Source organism: Rana temporaria, chromosome 8 (genome assembly GCF_905171775.1).
Source record: "Rana temporaria chromosome 8, aRanTem1.1, whole genome shotgun sequence".
NCBI lineage: Eukaryota > Metazoa > Chordata > Amphibia > Anura > Ranidae > Rana > Rana temporaria.
Window position 1 is genome coordinate 128,218,773 of NC_053496.1, and position 19,620 is coordinate 128,238,392.

Below are 19,620 nucleotides of genomic sequence, written 5' to 3' on the forward strand. Positions count from 1 at the left end.
GAATAAGATAAGAAAAATTGTAGCAGCGATGCATGTGCCTCACAATTTTTCCCTCAGGGGGGCGGTAGTACACACACTACACACAGCAAGAAAGCCAGTAAGAATTGGTCTTCGAAAACATGGCCGCCGCAGACCCCCCTCCTATACGTAAACACATGACATCAGGGTAAGAATAAGCACTCGAATAGTTCAGATATTAGACATTAGAATAGAATTATAATAGTTAGAATTCATTCTTTCGTTTATATTACTGTTTCCGTCCCGAGTTTGGAAACGAGCACATGCCCTAAACAAGTATGGCCGCTTGAGGTCGCTGAGCATTTACGTAGTTTCGGCGCCTTGTTTGGGTTGCTTGGAGACGGGACGCGTTGTGGCTGCTTGTGGTGCAGGAGAGTAGAGAGGTAGGTTTATACTGTGCGGTAAGTGCTGGTGGTATCATAACGATCAGTGGTAGAAATCTATGGATTGTGTGTACTGAGATCAGGAGCTTCCATATATCTACTAGACTTCTCCTACAGGAAATATGTTGTATGCAGCTTGTTCATTTTTTTGTTCGTTTTTAGTATTGATTTATTATCGTTTTATTAATAATTAAGATTCTTTTTATTCAGATTTTTTTTTTTTTTTAATAATGAATAATCTTTTTATTCTGTTCCTTGTTATTTTTGTATAATTATTTTTCTATATTTATTTCACAATTTTTCCACTGTTGTGTTGACCGCCTCACTATTTGTAGTATTTATTTTATTTATTTGTTTTCACTGAAACCTTATAGTTTAGCGCAATATATTTTTTATATAATTAATTTATGAACCGTTATATTTTGTATTATTAATTTATAATATTTGTATTTATTATTGATTTATGATCCTTTTTGTTTATACTCCATATTGTGTATCTAATTAATAGTTGCAATGGACATACTATACAGAGTAGTGCTTGTCATAGGGGGGCAGATGAGATGACATGACAGGTGAGATGACAGGTGAGGACAGGTCTTCGCCTCTGTAATTGTCACATAGATCTTCTATCACCGTCAGTTATTGTTTATTACAGGTATTTATATATTGCTAACAATTTTCCTAGCACTTTTCATATTGTACATTCACATCAGTCCTGTTCTCAGGAGATAACAATCAAATTTCCTTACATACATAGGGCCAGTTTAGACAGGAGCCAATTAACCTACCGGCCGATATGCAGTCTTATAAATATTTTTGGTTAAAAAAAGAAAATCGCAATAAGCGTATATTGATTGGTTTGCGCAAAAGTTATATAGCCAGATTCAGAAAGACTGGCTTAAGTTTGTGCGGGCGTAGCGTATCTCAGATACACTACGCCGCTGTAACTTGGAGAGGCAGGTACTGTATTCACAAAGAACTTGCGTCCTAAGTTCCGGTGGCGTAGTGTAAATGTGCCGGCGTAACCCCGCCTAATTCAAATTCGGCCGGTAGGGGGCGTGCTCCATGTAAAATACCCGTGACCCCATGTAAATGAGGGCCGTTGGTACGGCGCATGCTCAGAATCACGTCGCAAATACTCCTTGCTGTCGACGTGAATGTAACCTACGCCCAGCCCCATTCACGTACACTTACGCAAACGATGTAAAATACGACGGCTGTTCCATCGCCTATACCTTGCATGGGCTGCGCCATCTTTTTGGTGGTTTATCTTTACGCCGGAAAAACGCCTTACGTAAACAGCGTATCAGGCGCAAGTACGTTCGTGAATAGGCGTATCTTGTTCATTTGCATATTCTCGGTGTAAATCCACGTACACGCCCCTAGCGGCCAGCATAAATATGCAACTAAGATACGACGGCGTAGGAGACTTACGTCGGTCGTATCTTAGCAAGATTTAAGCGTATCTTAGTTTGAGAATACGCTTAAAGATACAATAGCGCGGATTCGGACTTACGACGGCGTATCTAGTGTTACGCTGTCGTAAGTGTTTCTGAATCTAGCTAATAGCGTCTACAAAATAGGGGATATATTTATGTCATTTTTTTTTTTACTAGTATTGGCGGCGATCTGCAATTTTTATTGGGACTTTGACATTGCGGCGGACATATTTCGGACACTTTTGACACTATTTTGGGACCATTCACATTTATACAGCAATCTGTGCTATAAAAATGCACTGATTACTGGCAGGGAAGGGGTTAACACTAGGGGGGGCAATCGAAGGGTTAAATGTGTTACCTAGGGAGTGATTCTAACTGTAGGGGGCGGGGAGTCGCAAGGGGAGGAGAACGATCTGTGTTCCTCTGTACTGGGAACACACGATCGGTCTCCTCTCCCCTGACAGGAGATTAAACAAGTTAGAAGCTGATTAGCTACCATGCACAGCTGTACAAGATTCTGAATGCTCCAATTTTAGTAAATCTCACCTAAAGGGTCATATGACCCCCCCCCCTTTTTTTTTTTACTCAAAAGTGAGTACGCCCCCTCTAATTTTTGTAAATATTTTAGTATATATTTTCATGTGACAACACTGAGGAAATGACACTTTGCTACAATGTAAAGTAGTGAGTGTACAACTTGTATAAAAGTGTACATTTGCTGTCCCCTCAAAATTTCTCAACAGACAGTCATTAATATCTAAACAGCTGGCAACTAAAGTGAGTACACCCCTAGGTCAAAATCTCCAAATTGGGCCCAATTAGCCATTTTCCCTCTCTGTGTCATGTGACTCATTAGTGTTACAAGGTCTCAGGTGTGAATGGGGAGCAGGTGTGTTACATTTGGTGTTATCGCTCTCACTCTCTCATACTGGTCCCTGTAATTTCAACATGGCACCTCATGATAAAGAACTCTCTGAGGATCTAAAAAAAAAGAATTGTTGCTCTACATAAAGATGGCCTAGGCTGTAAGAAGATTGGAAAGACCCTGAAACTGAGCTGCATCACGGTGGCCAAGGCCATACAGCGGTTTAACAGGACAGGTTCCACTCAGAACAGGCCTTGTCATGGTCGACCAAAGAAGTTGAGCGCACGTGTTCAGGGTCATATGCAGAGGTTGTCTTAGGGAAATAGACGTATGAGTGCTGCCAGCATTGCTGCAGAGGTTGAAGGGGTGGGGGGGTCAGCCTGTCAGTGGTCAGACCATACGCCGCACTCTGCATAAAATTGGTCTGCATGGCTGTTGTCCCAGAAGGAAGACTCTTCTAAAGATGATGCATAGAAAATCTTGCAAACAGTTTGCTGAAGACAAGCAGACTAAGGACATGGATTACTGGAACCTTGTCCTGTGGTCTGATGAGACCAAGATAAACGTATTTGGTTCAGATGGTGTCAAGCGTGTGTGGCGGCCACCAGGTGAGGAGTACAAAGACAAGTGTGTCTTGCTAACAGTCAAGCATGGTGGTGGGAGTGTCATGGTCTGGGGCTGCATGAGTGCTGCCGGCATTAGGGAGCTACAGTTCATTGGGGGAACCCAGAATGCCAACATTTACTGTGACATACTGAAGCAAAGCATGATCCCCTCCCTTCTGAGACTGGGCTGCAGGGCAGTATTCCAACATGATAACGACCCCAAACACCTCCAAGACAACCAATGCCTTGCTAAAGGAGCTGAGGGTAAAGGTGATGGGTTGGCCAAACATGTCTCCAGACCTAAACCCTATTGAGAATCTGTGGGGCATCCTCAAATGGAAGGTGGAGGAGCGCAAGGTCTCTAACATCCACCAGCTCCGTGATGTCCTCATGGAGAAGTGGAAGAGGATTCCAGTGGCAACCTGTGAAGCTCTGGTGACCTCCATGTCCAAGAGGGTTAAGGCAGTGCTGGAAAATAATGGTGGCTGCCCAAAATATTGACACTTTGGGCCCAATTTGGACATTTTCCCTTAGGAGTGTACTCACTTTTGTTGTCAGCTGTTTAGAAATGTATGGCTGTGTGTTGAGTTGTTTTAAGGGGACAGCAAATTTACACTTTTATACAAGCTCTACACTCACTACATTGTCGCAAAGTGTAATTTCTTCAGTGTTGTCACATGAAATGATATAATAAAATATTTACAAAAATGTGAGGGGTGTACTCACTTTTGTGAGATACTGTACATAAAAACAGAGTCAGATTTAGCTGCCATCTTGAAATGAGATGGCATTGGTATATTAGCTCTTGTGTACAGAAGTGTGTTTGTCATTCAAAAACAAAAAGATGGGAGGAATTACTCCGATATGGGGAATAGGACTTGTCACTGAGCACAAAGACACAATTCATTATTATTTATTTTTTATTTTTATTGTATAAACATGATTAAAAACATAAGGACATGTAGGTGTGTATAGAACACATGGCACATAGCCAGTAATAATTTTATCATTGGCCATGTGTTATATACACATCTACATGTTCTTATGTTTTTAATCATGTTTATACAATAAAAAAAATAATAATAATAATAATAATAATAATAATGAATTGTGTCATTGTGCTCACCTCAGTGTTTGTCATTCATTTACAATAGGGACCATAAACAAAATGTACTCTGAAAATGTCAGCCATTCACGCCAGCGCAACAAATCTTTGCTTACTACGTTAATCTCCTAGAATCTTCAGCGCAATCTAATGGAAACAAAGCTGTATTTTTTGTGATTAAAACATTTCGTGAAAAATACAACATGGCTGCCACTAGATGGTGCTGACAATCCCCACTTTAATAGCAGGTCTTTTCTGTCCCGTTTTGTTCACATGTAAAAATCAGTGGCCCGGATTCAGATAGAATGCGCTATCTGCGGGCGTAACGTATCTTAGATACGTTACGCCGCTGTAACTTTGGGCGCAAGTTCCCGTATTCGGAAAGGACTTGCGCCCTTAGTTACGGCGGCGTAACGTATCTCGTCCAGCGTAAGCCCGCGTAATTCAAATAGGGATGTTGTGGGCATGTTATATTTAAATTACACTTAAACCCACGTATTTTACGTTTTTTGTGAACGGCGCATGCACCGTTCGTGAAAGAATCCCATTGCGCATGCTCGAAATTACGCCGCAAAGCCTCATTGGTTTCGACGTGAACGTAACTTACGCAAAGCCCTATTCGTGAACGACTTACCAAACAATGTCAAATTTTCAAAATTTGACGCGGGAACGACAGCCATACTTAACATAGGATACGCCGCACATACCCCTCATATAGCAGGGGTAACTTTACGCCGGAAAAAGTCTAACGCAAACAACGTAAAAAAAAGCGTCGGGCGGTCGTTCGTTTCTGAATCGGCGTAAATACCTAATTTGCATGTTCCTTGCGTAACTATACGGAAGCGCCACCTAGCGGCCAGCGTGATTATGCAGCCTAAGATACGACGGTGTAAGACACTTACACCAGTCAGATCTTAGGGATATATATGCGTAACTGATTCTCTGAATCAGGCGCATAGATACGACGGCCCGCACTCAGAGATATGACGGCGTATCAGGAGATACACCGTCGTATCTTGTTTCTGAATCCGGGCCAGTATTTTTTTCTAGAAAATTACGTATATATATTTTTAAGCAGAGGTCCTAGAGAATAAAATGGTAAGTTTTGCACTTTTTTATGTCATAAAGTATGACATTTTTTCAAAAGCATTTTTTATTTTTTGGAATAAAGACACTTCTGTCTGGGTTCACACTGATTTTTGTTATCTCAAGTCCTGCTGCTGCGTCCATTGACACAGACAGCAGGACTCGCCCCCCCCCCCCCCCTCCTGTATCACTGGATTTGATTGACAGCAGCAGGAGCCAATCTGTCCAATGATGAGAGAGACAGCGACTGGAGATGCTGGGCTCGTGCTCATCGCTGGATCGGATCGGTTTCAGGTAAGTAAAAGGGGGTGGTCTAAGGGGGGAAGCTGCAGCAAAGAAGGTTTTTCACCTTGATGCAAAGGACGCATTAAGGTGAAAAACCTTGAGACTTTATAATCACTTTAAAGTGGTTGTAAACTCTGTTACCCTGCTTGTACCTACAGGTAAGCCTATAACAAAGCTTACCTGTAGGTACCTTGAAAATCTCCTAAACTTGCACAGTTTCGGAGATATTCAGCATATGCGTCATCGGCACATGCGCACTGAAGAAACAGGCCGCTAGTGCTGTTCCTTCAGGAGTCGTTCTGTGACCGGCGGCTCCCACGTGTATGCATGGGAGTGACGTCATCACGTCTCCGGCCAATCACATCGCTGGAGCCCCGGACTTGGAAATAACTCCGGTGGTCTGCCGTGTACTTGGAGTGCCGACGCCAAATCAGGGCATCGTTCTGAGGTAAGTATTTCATAATGAGCTAGTATGGCTATTACAAAAAAACGAAATTCATTTGTAAATGCACAATGCGTTGTTTCTCTTTTCTTTCAATGCAGTGGGCTGCAAACAACATAAATGGATTCTGAATACCTGAAGAGATGTGTAGGACAATGTCTTGCTGAGGGACTGGCGGAAGTAGCAGAGAAAAGACCGGTGGATCCCATTTATTATCTGGCACACTGGATCTACAAATATAGGAGCAACTTAGATGAATACGAAAAGGTAAAAGCATGATGAGAATCATGGATAATAATGAATACAGGTACATATTGATTATAGCTGGTTGTAGCAGTGTTGCCAATCTACCAGATGGAAATTTACTGACACGACACCCAAAATTTACTGGCGCAGCCAAATTTTTACAAGTTACACAGATATCTGACATCTCACCAACACAACACGTCCCCTCTTGAGTCACAGTGGCAGTCTCTCTCCATGCGAGGTGGTCCCTTAAGTCCAAACAGCACTGACAGTCCTGCTTCCGGCTTGCCTTGCTCCTGTCCAGCTGACTCGTACACAAGGCTCCAGCTGCTCCACTCCACCATGACATCACACAGGCATCGTCTCCACCAGACCCGCCCCCCACCAGCGCTGCCCAAACACACTGTAGCAAGCACTTGGATGATCTTGACGTCATTGATCGCCTTTCCCTATATCAGGGAACAGACGATCAATGACAGCACCACTGTGAAGAACGGGGAAGGTGTGTTTACACACACCTCTCCCCGTTCTTCAGCTCCTGTGACCGATCGCGGGACTCCGGCGTCGATCGTGTCCCACGGTCAAGGAGCTTTGGACCAGGTCGCGGGCGCACGCCCTCGACCCACGGCTGGGCATTTAACAATCACGTACAGGTACGTGATTGTGCCCAGCCGTGCCATTCTGCCGGCGTTAGGCGGTCCTTAACCCCCCTGGCGGCATTACCAAAAGCGGTATCCCCGAGCCAGACTCGGGCTCGCCTCGCAGCAGCCACAGGCAAAATTACTTACCTTGTCCCTGGATCCTGCGATGCCGCCACGCTGTGTGATCGAGCGGCGTCCTCACTCGATTCACACAGTGTCCCTGTGTGCCGCCGATCTCCGTTCCCTGCGACGTTACGACGCACGGGGTGGAGAACGGCGCCAAATTCAAAAAAGTAAATAAACACATTACATACAGTATACTGTAATCTTATAGATTACAGTACTGTATGTAAAAAATACACACCCCCTTGTCCCTAGTGGTCTGCCCAGTGCCCTACATGTCATTTTATATAATAAAAACTGTTCTTTCTGCCTTCAAACTGTATATTGTCCATAGCAACCAAAAGTGTCCCTTTATGTCAAAAGTGATTTTAGAGCAGCTAGAAAACAGCGATAATAAATTATAATCACTTGCAGAATTGAGCGATAGCGATTTGTGGGGAAATTCCTCATCAAACACTAAATCTGATGACAGCGACAATTCTGCAACTGAGCAAATTTCAGTGATTTTGAGTTGATTACATTATTGAATAATTTTTATTATAATTACATTATTATTTGTTATAATTATTTATAGTTATTTATTATATTATAATTTATGATTTTGTTTTTTAAACTTTATCATACCCGGGATGTCTACTAGACTCTAGTTTGGACAGATTTAAGTGAGTTATTCCTAAGAATTGCAGGCCTACAGTATAAAACTCCAAATTTCCTTGCAAAATAATTGTACCGCTTTCAGCACCTAAAACCAGAAAGAATCATACCGCCAGGGAGGTTAAGTGGTTAATGTATACATAGGTATGTGAGGCTAGTACACATAGTGGGCCAGAGAAGCTGCATTTTACACATTAAAAAGGGTAGAATAATGACCCTTTACTATGTTAACAATAACAAATGTCCTATGCCCTCTATGGGTGGTGCAGGTACAAACCTTGGTATGGTCAATATTGTGGCAGTTGTGCTTGGGCTATATCTATTTGTTGTGTAGTCAACGTGAAAATTGGTGATTTGTAGCTAGCTCAAGATGGACTATATATGAGGTCCCTAACACCTGGCAGGGTATCCACCATTGGTATATACTGTAGTATGCTTTTATTTTGATTCTTTAATGCCGCGTACACACAATCGGTCAAACTGATGAGAATGGTCTGATGGACCGTTTTCATCAGACCAAACCGATCGTGTGTGGGCCCCATCGGCTATTTATCCATAGGTTGTTTTAAATTTAACTGATGGATACCTAACCGATAGAAAAAAAAGCGATCGTTTGTAGGCACGACCATCGGTTAAAAATCCATGCATGCTCAGAATCAAGTCGACGCATGCTTGGAAGCATTGAACTTCGTTTTTTTCAGAACGACGTTGTGTTTTAGGTCACCGCGTTCTGACACAATCGCTTTTTTAACAGATGGTGTGTAGGCACGACGGACCATCAGTCAGCTTCATCGGTTAACCAATGAAAATGGTCCATCAGACCGTTTTCATCGGATGGACCGATCGTGTGTACAGGGCTTTAGAGTTACAAATTAGTACATTGAGTGACGGAGTACAAACTATCACAATAGTGAGTACAGAAGGGTGTAGCAAGGTAGAGAGGTAGAGAAGGCAGCCCAGCATTTCTGGAGGGGTCAAAGAAGAGATGAATTTGACTTTGCTGTTGAATTATAGTGGTTGTAAACATCTGATATGAAGTATGAACAAAGCATATTCCTCTATAGTGTGTACTTGTCTCAACTTATCGCACTAAGGGGGTTATTTACGAAAGGCAAATCCACTTTGCACTGCAAGTGCACTTGAAATTGCATTGAAAGTGCCCTTGGAAGTGCAGTCGCTGTAAATCTGAGGGGTAGATCTGAAATGAGGGGAAGCTCTGCTGATTTTATCATCCAATCATGTGAAAGCTAAAATGCCGTTTTTTTTTTTTTCCTTGCATGACCCCCTCAGATCTACAGCAACTGCACATTCAAGTGCACTTGCAGTGCAAAGTGGATCTTCCTTTTGTAAATAACACCCTAAGTGTCATTTCTGCCTGCTGCTTTGTTATTTTTGTGGAGGTATTTGGTCACTAGCGGGGCGCTTTTAACCCCCGCTAGCGGCCGAAAAAGGGTTAAAAACCACCCGCAAAGCGGTGTTGCAGTGCCCCTTTGCCGGCGGTGCCCACTAATTTCAATGGGCAAGAGCGGTGGAGGAGCGGTGTACACACCGCTCATTCACCGCTCCAAAGATGCTGCTTGCAGGACATTTTTTAACGTCCTGCCAGCGCACCACCCTCTGGCTTTCACACTGCATTCAAAAGAGCGGCTCTTTCAGATCGCTTTGCAGCGCTATTTTTAGCATTATAGCGCCTGCAAAGCGACTCAGCGTGAAAGGGGTCTAAAGATTTACAGCCACTTCACTGGGTATATGTAAAGGGTTCAGGCTTTAGTTCATCTCAGTGTTTCTATTACAGGGTGAAAAAGTAAACTAAATTTCATTCGCACCAGGACTTCCAGGAGTTGTTAGTAGAGGGGGAGGGACAATGTAGCGTGAAGGAGAGAGTCCGCTAGGAGAGGTCTAGGTATTGAACTTTGTTTCTTTTTGAATCGCACTACAATTTATTTATTTTTTTTAAAGAGGAAACTGGAAAGGGAGGAGCTGGAAAAAGAAAAGGAAGAAGCACGAAAAGAGCTTGAGATGATTGAAAAACTGAAGGAAGAAGAAATTTTGATTCAACAGAGGATTGAAGAACAGAAGGTAAGATTTGGTCTTTAAATAGAATGGAAAGGGTTAGAATGTCTGTGTCTCCACTGCAGACATTTCTCTTCACTTCCTGTTGTGGTGCCAGGGTGTGATGAGAAATCTTTGGAATAGAGATAAAAATAGGAAAAGATTCTGGGCATTAAAATGTCCTAAAAGCTGAGCACCAGGATCAGCAAATATTGTCTAAATACATTTGACATTTGTATTCTCCCTTGAGCCTAGGTTCACATTGGTACTATTTGGCATGCGATTTGACATGTCAAATCGCATGCCAAATCGGCGACTATTGCCAGGGCTCTGTCCATTTGTGCCCTCCGTCGAAAAGTGCCTGCGCATGTGCAGAATGGAAGGGCACTCCACCTGATTTCCCAATCAGCTGGCGTGACGTCACCATAGCGCTTGCGCACATCGTAGGAGGCATTTTTCGATGGGAGATACCATTTCACAGGCACAATTGAATTCTATGCAAACATTGGAGGGACACTGTATTTGTCATATTGTGCCTCGCTGTTACGGCGTGGGTTTACAGTGTGCTCAAGGTCCGGTTTTGTCTGTCTTGTAGGGCGGGTTTGGTGTGTTGAACGGCGAGTTTTGCCTGAGTCTAAAGGCAGGTTACAACACAGACAAAACCCACCCTGCAACAACGAGGCTCAATCTGACAACTGTCCCTCCGCTCATTGCATAGCTTTCAATTGTGCCTGTGAAATGGTATGTCCCATCAAAAAAAGCCTCCTCCGATGTGCGTATGTGCCATGGTGAAATCACACAAGCTGATCGGGAAATCAGCTAGAGTTCCCTTCCGTTCTGCGCATGCACAGGCACTTTTCAACGGCTAGCACTATTCGATAGAACATTGGCAATGCACCGATTCCCAAAAGTAGTTCCTGTACTACTTTTGGTGACTTCGGGGGGTGATTTGTATCGACATCTGTGCATCAATCCACACAGATGTCTCTCAAACGCTCTCGAAGTCGGACTGACATGCAGATATGAGTTCAGCTGAACTCGCACGATTTCTAACCCGCTGTCAGTGTGAACCTAGGCTGGATCTTGGTATGCTTTGAGAATGTCTTTCAGATCCGTTCAGTAACCCAACTTTTTCCTCTGTGCAGGAGCTTCCTGTAATAAAGACCAGTCACTGCTGCTCTCTAATCATGTGCAGGGTGACTGGTCTTGTCTCCGCCCCTCTGAAGGCAGCCTGTAGTAGATGGGGCCTTTTGGGCCCCTCCCACAGCTCTGCTCTCTGCATCGATTATGTTCAACACAGAGGCGTTGCTAGGGGGGTGCGGGGGGTGCGGCCCGCACCGGGTGACACCCGCTAGATGGGTGACACCATCCCGATTAAAAAAAAAAAACAAAACATTTTTTTTAGCTGACATGTGGGGGGCCGCGGAATCGGAGCGCCGCGGTACAAGAGGAGGGGGGGTTGCGGGGTGAGTCCCCTCCTCTCAGCCACGGGCTGTTAGCGGCGCTCGGCAGTCGGTACACAGGCACAGCCACCTCCTCTCTGTTTGTGTGTACAGAGGGGGAGGGGCCGAGGGTACCTTCTGTCCATGTGCCGTGGCGCTGCGATTATCTGAGGTACTGAATGGGGAGGGGGGGTGTTTGCACCTGGGGGGATTTCACTGAAGGGGGGGGTGTTTGCACTGAGGGGGGGGGTTGTACTAAGGGGGTGTTTGCACTGAGGGGGTTTGCACAGAGGGGGTTTGCACTGAGGGGGGGGGGGGATTTGCACTGAGGGGGGTTGCACTAAGGGGGGGGGTGTCGGCACTGAAGGGGGTCTGTGTAACATGCAGGGGTCCAGAGGTGCAGGTGGCTGTGTAATGTAAAAGGGGTGCAGGGTGCTGTGTAATGTAAAGGGGTCCAGAGGTGCAGGGGGCTATGTGATGTAAAGGGGTCCAGTGGTGCAGGGGGCTGTGTAATGTAAAAGGGTCCAGAGGTGCAGGGGGCTATGAGATGTAAAGGGGGCCAGTGATGCAGGGTGCTGTGTAATGTAAAGGGGTGCAGAGGGCTGTGTAGTGTAAAAGGGTCCAGAGGTGCAGGGGGCTATGTGATGTAAAGGTGTGCAGAGGTGCAGGCGGCTGTGTAATGTAAAAGGGGTGCAGTGATGCAGGGTGCTGTGTAATGTAAAAGGGTCCAGAGATGCAGGGGGCTATGAGATGTAAAGGGGGCCAGTGATGCAGGGTGCTGTGTAATGTAAAGGGGTCCAGTGATGCAGGGTGCTGTGTAATGTAAAGGGATCCAGGGGTGCAGGGTGCTGTGTAATGTAAAGGGGTCCAGAGGTGCAGGGTGCTGTGTAATGTAAAGGGGTCCAGAAGTGCAGGGTGCTGTGTAATGTAAAGGGGTCCAGAGGTGCAGGGTGCTGTGTAATGTAAAGGGGTCCAGTGATGCAGGGTGCTGTGTAATGTAAAGGGGTCCCGAGGTGCAGGGGGCTATGAGATGTAAAGGGGTCCAGTGTTGCAGGGTGCTGTGTAATATAAAGGGGTGCAGTGATGCAGGGGGCTGTGTAATGTAAAGAGGTCCAGAGGTGCAGGGTTCTGTCTAATGTAAAGGGGTCCAGAGGTGCAGGGGGCTGTGTAATGTAAAAGGGTCCAGAGGTGAAGGGGGCTGTGAGATGTAAAGGGGTCCAGTGATACAGGGTGCTGTGTAATTTTAAAGGGGTCCAGTGATGCAGGGTACTGTGTAATTTTAAAGGGGTCCAGTGATGCAGGGGGCTGTGTAATGTAAAGGGGTCCAGAGGTGCAGTTGTGGAGAGGGGTACACAGTAGAAACAAAAAGATATTGAAGGATGCAGAGGTATGCAGGGGGCACAGTGGGGTGTTTTTACATTTTAACGTGGGGGGGTGCCAGATATTGGATCCGCCCCGGGTGCCAAATGCTCTAGGTACGCCTTTGGTTCAACACAGTGATGATGTCACTTATTGTTTTGGTAATACCTGAGTAAATAATGGTATTTGGCACACACAATGTGAATTGATATCCCTTGTGGCTATTGAGGAAAACGCAGATAACCTATTTTTGGCCGATAATTTTCTGGGGCTGATATATCGGTGCATCCCTAATTCATGTATTAACATTACCAACGACTACCAAGTGGATTTATTTTGCAGAAAGAGGCTTCTGAAGAGCATCACCGAAAAACCATTGCCGAACTTACCGAGAAATTTGGTGCACCAAAATTATCTACCGTAGAAGAAACAGATGAAAGTCTGGCAACAGTAAGTACTCTCCAGGAAAAAAAATTGTTTATCAAGTATTACTTTGTTGGATTTAGATTGTGTAATGGAATTGCCTGCATTAGCCCAGTGCCTCCATATAAGTTAAAGTGGTTGTAAACCCTTACATACAGTGCATTCGGAAAGTATCCACATTTTTTTATGTTACAGCCTTATTCCAAAATAAATTAAATTCATTATTTTTCTCAAAATTCTACAAACAATACCCCATAATGACGACATTAAAGATGTTTGTTTGACATCTTTGCAAATTTATTAAAAATAAGAAACACAAGGGAGCTGCGGTGGCTCAACGCGATTGGCACTGCGCTGACAAGCCATTCACCTCTGCAGCTAGGGGTTCGGATCCCAGTCTCGGCTACATGTGAATTGAGTTTGGTGGTCTCAGCCCGGCTCCCGGTGGGTGTGCTATGCGAGGTAAGCCTGCGCTTAGTACGCCCACCCCCCTCCCACAAAAACCACCACACTTACACACGCACTCGAAATTGGGTTAACATGCACGCACTTTGACCACGCGGTCTCTAAAAAGAGAGGCGAAGGACTAACGGGGCTGGTTGAGCGGGCAAATCCTCTCACTCCCTTATAAGGAGTCCCTCTGCCCCGTTGGGCTTCAAAGCGGGGCAGGTAGGGCGGGCTGTGTGGGAGGACCCCCTCACACACCCACCATTGCCACCCGGGGCATGGAGAAAGGTGGCAGATTGCCTCTTGGGGAGGCCTGCCTACTCCCAACTCCTGCAGTCTGCCTCCTCTCTCGAGTACACGCACAAAATACACTTAAAAAAAAAAATAAGAAACAAAAATCTCATGTACATAAGTATTCACAGGCTTTGCTCAATACTTTGGTGAAGCACCTTTGGCACCAATTACACCCTCAAGTCTTTTTGAGTATGATGCTACAAGCTTGGTATATCTATTTTTGGGCAATTTCTCCCAATCTTCTTTTCAGGACCTCTAAAGCTCCATTAGGTTGGATGGGGAGCATCGCTGCGTAGCCATTTTCAGATTTCTCCAGAGATGTTCAATCGGATTCAAGACTGGGCTCTGGCTGGGCCACTCAAGGACATTCACAGAGTTGCCTCGTAGCCACTCCTTTGTTATCTTGGCTGTGTGCTTAGGGTCTTTGTCCTGCTGGAAGATGAACCTTCGCCCCAGTCTGAGGTCCAGAGCTCTCTGGAGCAGGTTTTCCAAAGTATTTTTTATTATATTTCCAAAAGAAAACAAGAAGAAAATAGTAGCAATACAATTTCTTAATCATACAATATTATCACCAGTATGCCTGGGTAGGCATCAAATTGCCAATATACTAAACAATGAAACCAAAGAACCTGTCCAAATGGACAGTGGTCAACTGCTAGAACAAGTAGCTACCAATCCCTGTTTACCCCATCGGGATCCTACTGTAAACAAGGGATTATGATTCTAAGGCCCCGTACAGACGACCGAACATGTCTGCTGAAACTGGTCCGCGGACCAGTTTCAGCAGACATGTTCGGTCGTGTGTAGGCCCGAGCGGGCAGGATTCCAGAAAACATTTGCCCACCGGGCCTTTTCCCAGCGGGATATTTCCGGACCTGTTTTAAAACAGCCCGCTGGAATCCTGTCCCCTCAGACATGTTCGGTCATCTGTACAGACCTACCGTACATGTCCGAGCGCCCGCCATCCCTTGCATGCGTCGAATGACTTTGACGCATGCGTGGAAACATTTAACTGGCAGGGCGGCCCACGTCGCCGCGTCATCGTTGCGGCGACAGCGCGGACACGCCCCGCGTATTGTTTGCGCGCGGATTTCTGTATGATGGTGAGTACAGCCACCATACAGAAATCCCCGGGCATACATGTACGGTGAAAACGGTCCGGCGGACCGGTTTCATCGTACATGTATGCTCGTCTGTACGCGGCATAAGTAGTGTAATATAGAACCAAATTTAACATAAAGAGGTAGCAAAGGGAGGGAGGGAAGGGGGAGGTGAGAGTGAGATGGAAGTTATTTTTACGTCTGGTCACTTCTAAGAGCTTCATCAAGGATGTCTCTGTACATTGCTGCATTCATATTTCCCTTAATTCTGAATAGTCTCCCAGTTCCCGCCGCTGAAAAACATCCCCACAGCATGATGCTGCCACCACCATGCTTCACTGTAGGGATGGTATTGGCCAGGTGATGAGTGGTTGTAAGGAAAAAATACTGCGCTGTCTCAGTGTGTATATGAAAAACAAAATAAAAATTGTGATTTGCAACTCACCCAAGTCAATTGGGAATGAAAAAGCAACGTGTAGTAGATTGATGCAGTTTAGACACCGGCAAAAAGCAGATCAGAAGGAGGTCAACTGCAGATCAAATGTACCCAACAAAGAACTCTGAATGATCTCAGATGGAAGCTGAATGCACCCGAATGCAGGTTGCAAAGGCCCAAAGCCCATCAGGCCCTAGACTGGCTGAACTGAATTACTAATCTTTAAGCAGTTTTTATATTTCTGAGATATACTGAGGAGACCCTTACGTGGAGGAGATAGGAGACTCTTTGCTGTTCACCACTGAGAGACCCTGGGCGGGGGTAAATAGCCACAGGCTGTTGTGATCTCCTGACAAGAGATCCATTGAAGTCGGTAAGGAGATTTTATATAAGAGGTGGAGGATCCCTTTCTTTAACTTCTTGACACTTCTTCTTGGGTGCTAATCTGTTTAAAGTCACCGATAACCAACTTGCAGAAAGGATCGTCATTTTGTATAGTGCCACCTTGGAACATTATCCACTGTTACATTTATCACCTAATTTTCACAGTGATAAGGACTACTGTGGGGGTCCATTATATCATCTAGTGTTAGTCACTTTTGGACTTTGTAGACACTTTTCCACAGATTCTTTATATTTTTCATGATTAATTCATTTTTTTTTTTGTTTTCACGTTTGTTTATGAATTACTAGTGCATTGCAGCGCAGCTAAATTTTTTCCAAGGTGATGAGTGGTGCCTGGTTATCTTCAGACAATTGTCACCACTGTTCCATGCCATCAAACGCAGCCACTGTGCCATCAATTCGCACCACTGTGCCATGCCATCAAATGCAGTCACTATGCCATGCCATCAAACGCAGCCACTGTGACATGCCATCATCAATTCGCACCACTGTGCCATGCCATCAAACGCAGCCACTGTGCCATGCCATCAAACACAGCCACTGTGCCATCAATTGTCGCCACTGTGCCCTTTAATTGTCACCACTGTGCCCTTTAATTGTCGCCACTGTGCCCATTGATGTCACTGTGACTGTGCCCTTTAATTGTCGCCACTTTGCCCATTCATGCTGCTGTGCCATTTGTCCCCACTGTGCCCATTGTGCCTATTGATGTTACTGTGCCCTTCGTCGCCACTGTGCCTTGTAAAATGCCCCCGCCCGGAATTTACCTTTACTGGCGTCAGCCATCCACGTCCCTCGATGTCTTCTCCCGCCCTCATGTCCGGCCATCTGAATAGACCAGCAGCGACAATAACATTGATTCATGCAATGCATGAATCAATGTTATTAGTCAGTGGTGTGTGCGGGAGCCAGAGGGGGCGGCGCTCCAGTGCCCTCTATGGACGAACCGCCACTGCCCAGATCTTTGTCTTGATACAATCTTATCTCGGAGATCTACAGACAATTTTTTGGACTTCATGGCTTGGTTTGTGCTGACATGCAGCGCTTACTGTGAGACCTTATATAGGCAGGTATGTGTGTCTTTCCAAATCAACAGAATTAACAGAATTAAATCAACAATCAAGTTGTAGAAAAATTTCAAGGATGATCAGTGGAAACAAAATGCACCTGAGCTAAATTTTCAGTGTCATGGCAAAGGCTGGGAATACTTATGAACATGTGATTTTTTTAATAAATTTGCAAAGATTTCAAACAAACTTCTTTTACGTTGTCATTATGGGGTATTGTTTGTAGAATTTTGAGAATAATAATGAATGTAATCTATTTTGAAATAAGGCTGTAACATAACAAAATGTGGAAAAAAGTGAAGTGCTGTGTGGATGCACTGTATACCCATTGAAGTAACTGGCCTTAGGTGATACACAGAGATGAAACAAATTCTCCTGCATTCTTCTCTTCATCCATTCAAAGTGCTAAATTTTAAGCTTATTTGAGAGTTCAGAAAACAGCTGGCAGAGAGCTGAAGTTACACTCTGCTGAGCTCAGCGAGAAGAAGTCTGAGAGCTGATTGGAGGGAAGGGACACACCCCCCTTCACACAGCACACAGGATCAAAGCTAAGTCTGAAGCCTCGTACACACGACCGAGGAACTCGACGGGCGAAACACATTGTTTTGCTCGTCGAGTTCCTTGTGAGGCTGTCGAGGAACTTGGCGAGCCAATTTTCTCCATTCCCATCGAGGAAAAAGAGAACATGCTCTCTTCTTGGCTCGACGAGTTCCTTGACAGTTTCCTCGTCTAAAAATGTACACACGACCGGTTTCCTCGGCAAAAAAAAAAGTTTCTTGCTGGTTTTTGCAGAGAAACTCGGTCGTGTGTACGAGACCTGTCAGTCAGCTGATGCACCCTCCCTTGCCACCTTTTTTTCTGGTGTCAGGAAAACTTGTCAGAAGTGACTAATGCTGATAGCAGAGGAAGGAGGCAGCAGACAGAAATGACACTTAGTGCTGAGACACAAGTACACAATATAGAGGGATATGCTTTGTTCATATTTCATGTCTGAGCTTTACAACCACTTTAAGGTGAACTCACTTGTTTACTTCAAGAACATTGCATATTACACACGGCCGGGTTTCCCGTCTGGAAAACTGCAGGGAGAGCTTTTGGCCGGGAATCCCGGCCGTGTGTATGGTTCCTCACAGTTTTCACGACAGAAAAAACTGCTGGGAATCCTGGCGGGAAAACGGAGAAACTGCTCTCTATTTTCCCGCCGGTATTCCCGACGGCTTTAAACCCGGTAGTTTTCCTATGGGGAAACACTGCAAGGGAGTATACACACGGCCGGGATTCCTGGCCAAAGCTCTCCCCGCAGTTTTCCTGACGGCAAACCCGGTGTGAAACTTACCAAGCAGGTTCTCAGGTTTCCCTTCGGTTTTCTCGGCTGACTTTTTACCGCTGAGAAAACCAACCATGTGTACAGGGCTTCAGACAAAAGAACAAAGAAAATCCTAAAAAATATTTGCTTGTTCATTATGCATAAACCAATAAAAAACAAAGGTGTCTTTTTTACTGCTTGTCCCCCTCTACATACCAGTTCCGATCCAACGTATTCAGGATTATTAAAAAAAAACACCAATTTATTTCTGATTAGTTAATATGTGTTGTTCTGCTTTATTTCTCAATGCTCTACAAATGAATAGGCATTAATAACCTAAATTACCAGGTCTGCATGTGGATCTTGCTCTTTTACTATATTGTATCTGTACAATTTGTAGAATTTTTGCTAAAGGTGTTAGCCTTATTGAGACTTACATATAAATAGAAAGCTAACAAGAACATATCCTGTTGCCTATAGGAACCACTAAGCTTCCAACTATGAAGCCTCAAAGCATTTTCACTTATGTAAATATAAAAAGAACCACCCACTGTATGTAGGGACCACAATGAGTTATAAATGGCTTTTCTGTATAATTTTATAATATATATTATATAATAATAATTTTGCCATATATTCATATCCTAGGGTGTGAGACAGAAGGACACCGAGGAAGAAACTGAAGTGGGTGAAGAAAAACCAGATGAAGACCAGCTGAAGAGCGACACCAGCACAGACCCTGAGGAAGTCTCTGAGACACCTGCTTTAGGAGCAAATCATGGAGAGGTTTTGGAAGCTCCTGTGAGTGTTGAGGAGCCAGCGAAAGAAAATAGCACTGGCCTCGATTCAGCCAACACAACTGAGGGGCAAACTGAAATAGAGGCCAAAGAACCAATGCCTGATACAGAGGAACACAAGTGACAATATTGCAGTAACTTGTGTTACATTATGACTTTCTCGCGTATTATTCTAGGATTTTGAGTCACTCTTCTAATATACGTTGGAAGCTAATCCAATGCTGAAGGTAACAACACGTTCGAATGCACTGAGTTGTATGTCAAGCTCCAATGCATCCTGTGTCTTGCGGGCCATACAGAAATTGAGAACAAACTACTGATATTTTCAAATATTAAATTTTACGTATATATACTATAGCTTTAGCCTTTGTTTTTGTTTTTTTCTTCTTAGATCTTGCTAGTTCTCTGGCAGTCTTTCTCAAAAGGCAACAATGGAGGTTCTGACAGTTGAATAGAAGGGCGAGGCTTAGTGTCAGGAAGGGATGGAGTTCTATTTTGTCTGAGGAAGACATTGTGGTGCCATCTGCAGACTAGGGTCCAAGAGGCTAAACAGGGTCACAGGGATTGTCATAATGCACAGTATAAAAATACAATACT

At 44.6% G+C, this 19,620-nt stretch overlaps 1 protein-coding gene across 1 annotated transcript; it reads left to right on the top strand.

Annotated features, from left to right (window-relative positions):
• Window positions 1-295: 295 nt before the first annotated feature.
• Window positions 296-19,380, top strand: DYDC1 (DPY30 domain containing 1). The gene is made up of 5 exons (XM_040320712.1): window positions 296-401; window positions 6,333-6,498; window positions 9,855-9,974; window positions 13,091-13,198; window positions 18,875-19,380. The coding sequence occupies exons 2-5, from the start codon at window positions 6,352-6,354 to the stop codon at window positions 19,145-19,147; spliced, it is 648 nt and encodes a 215-aa protein (XP_040176646.1). The 5' UTR covers window positions 296-401; window positions 6,333-6,351; the 3' UTR covers window positions 19,148-19,380.
• Window positions 19,381-19,620: the final 240 nt, after the last annotated feature.

What these genes read in the sequence shown, in the direction of transcription:
- DYDC1 (XM_040320712.1), top strand. Translation starts at nt 6,352, where the DNA reads ATGGATTCTGAATACCTGAAGAGATGTGTAGGACAATGTCTTGCTGAG. An exon ending in ACTTAGATGAATACGAAAAG is followed by an intron (nt 6,499 to 9,854) that starts GTAAAAGCATGA and finishes TTTTTTTTAAAG; the next exon opens with AGGAAACTGGAAAGGGAGGA. An exon ending in AGAGGATTGAAGAACAGAAG is followed by an intron (nt 9,975 to 13,090) that starts GTAAGATTTGGT and finishes TTTATTTTGCAG; the next exon opens with AAAGAGGCTTCTGAAGAGCA.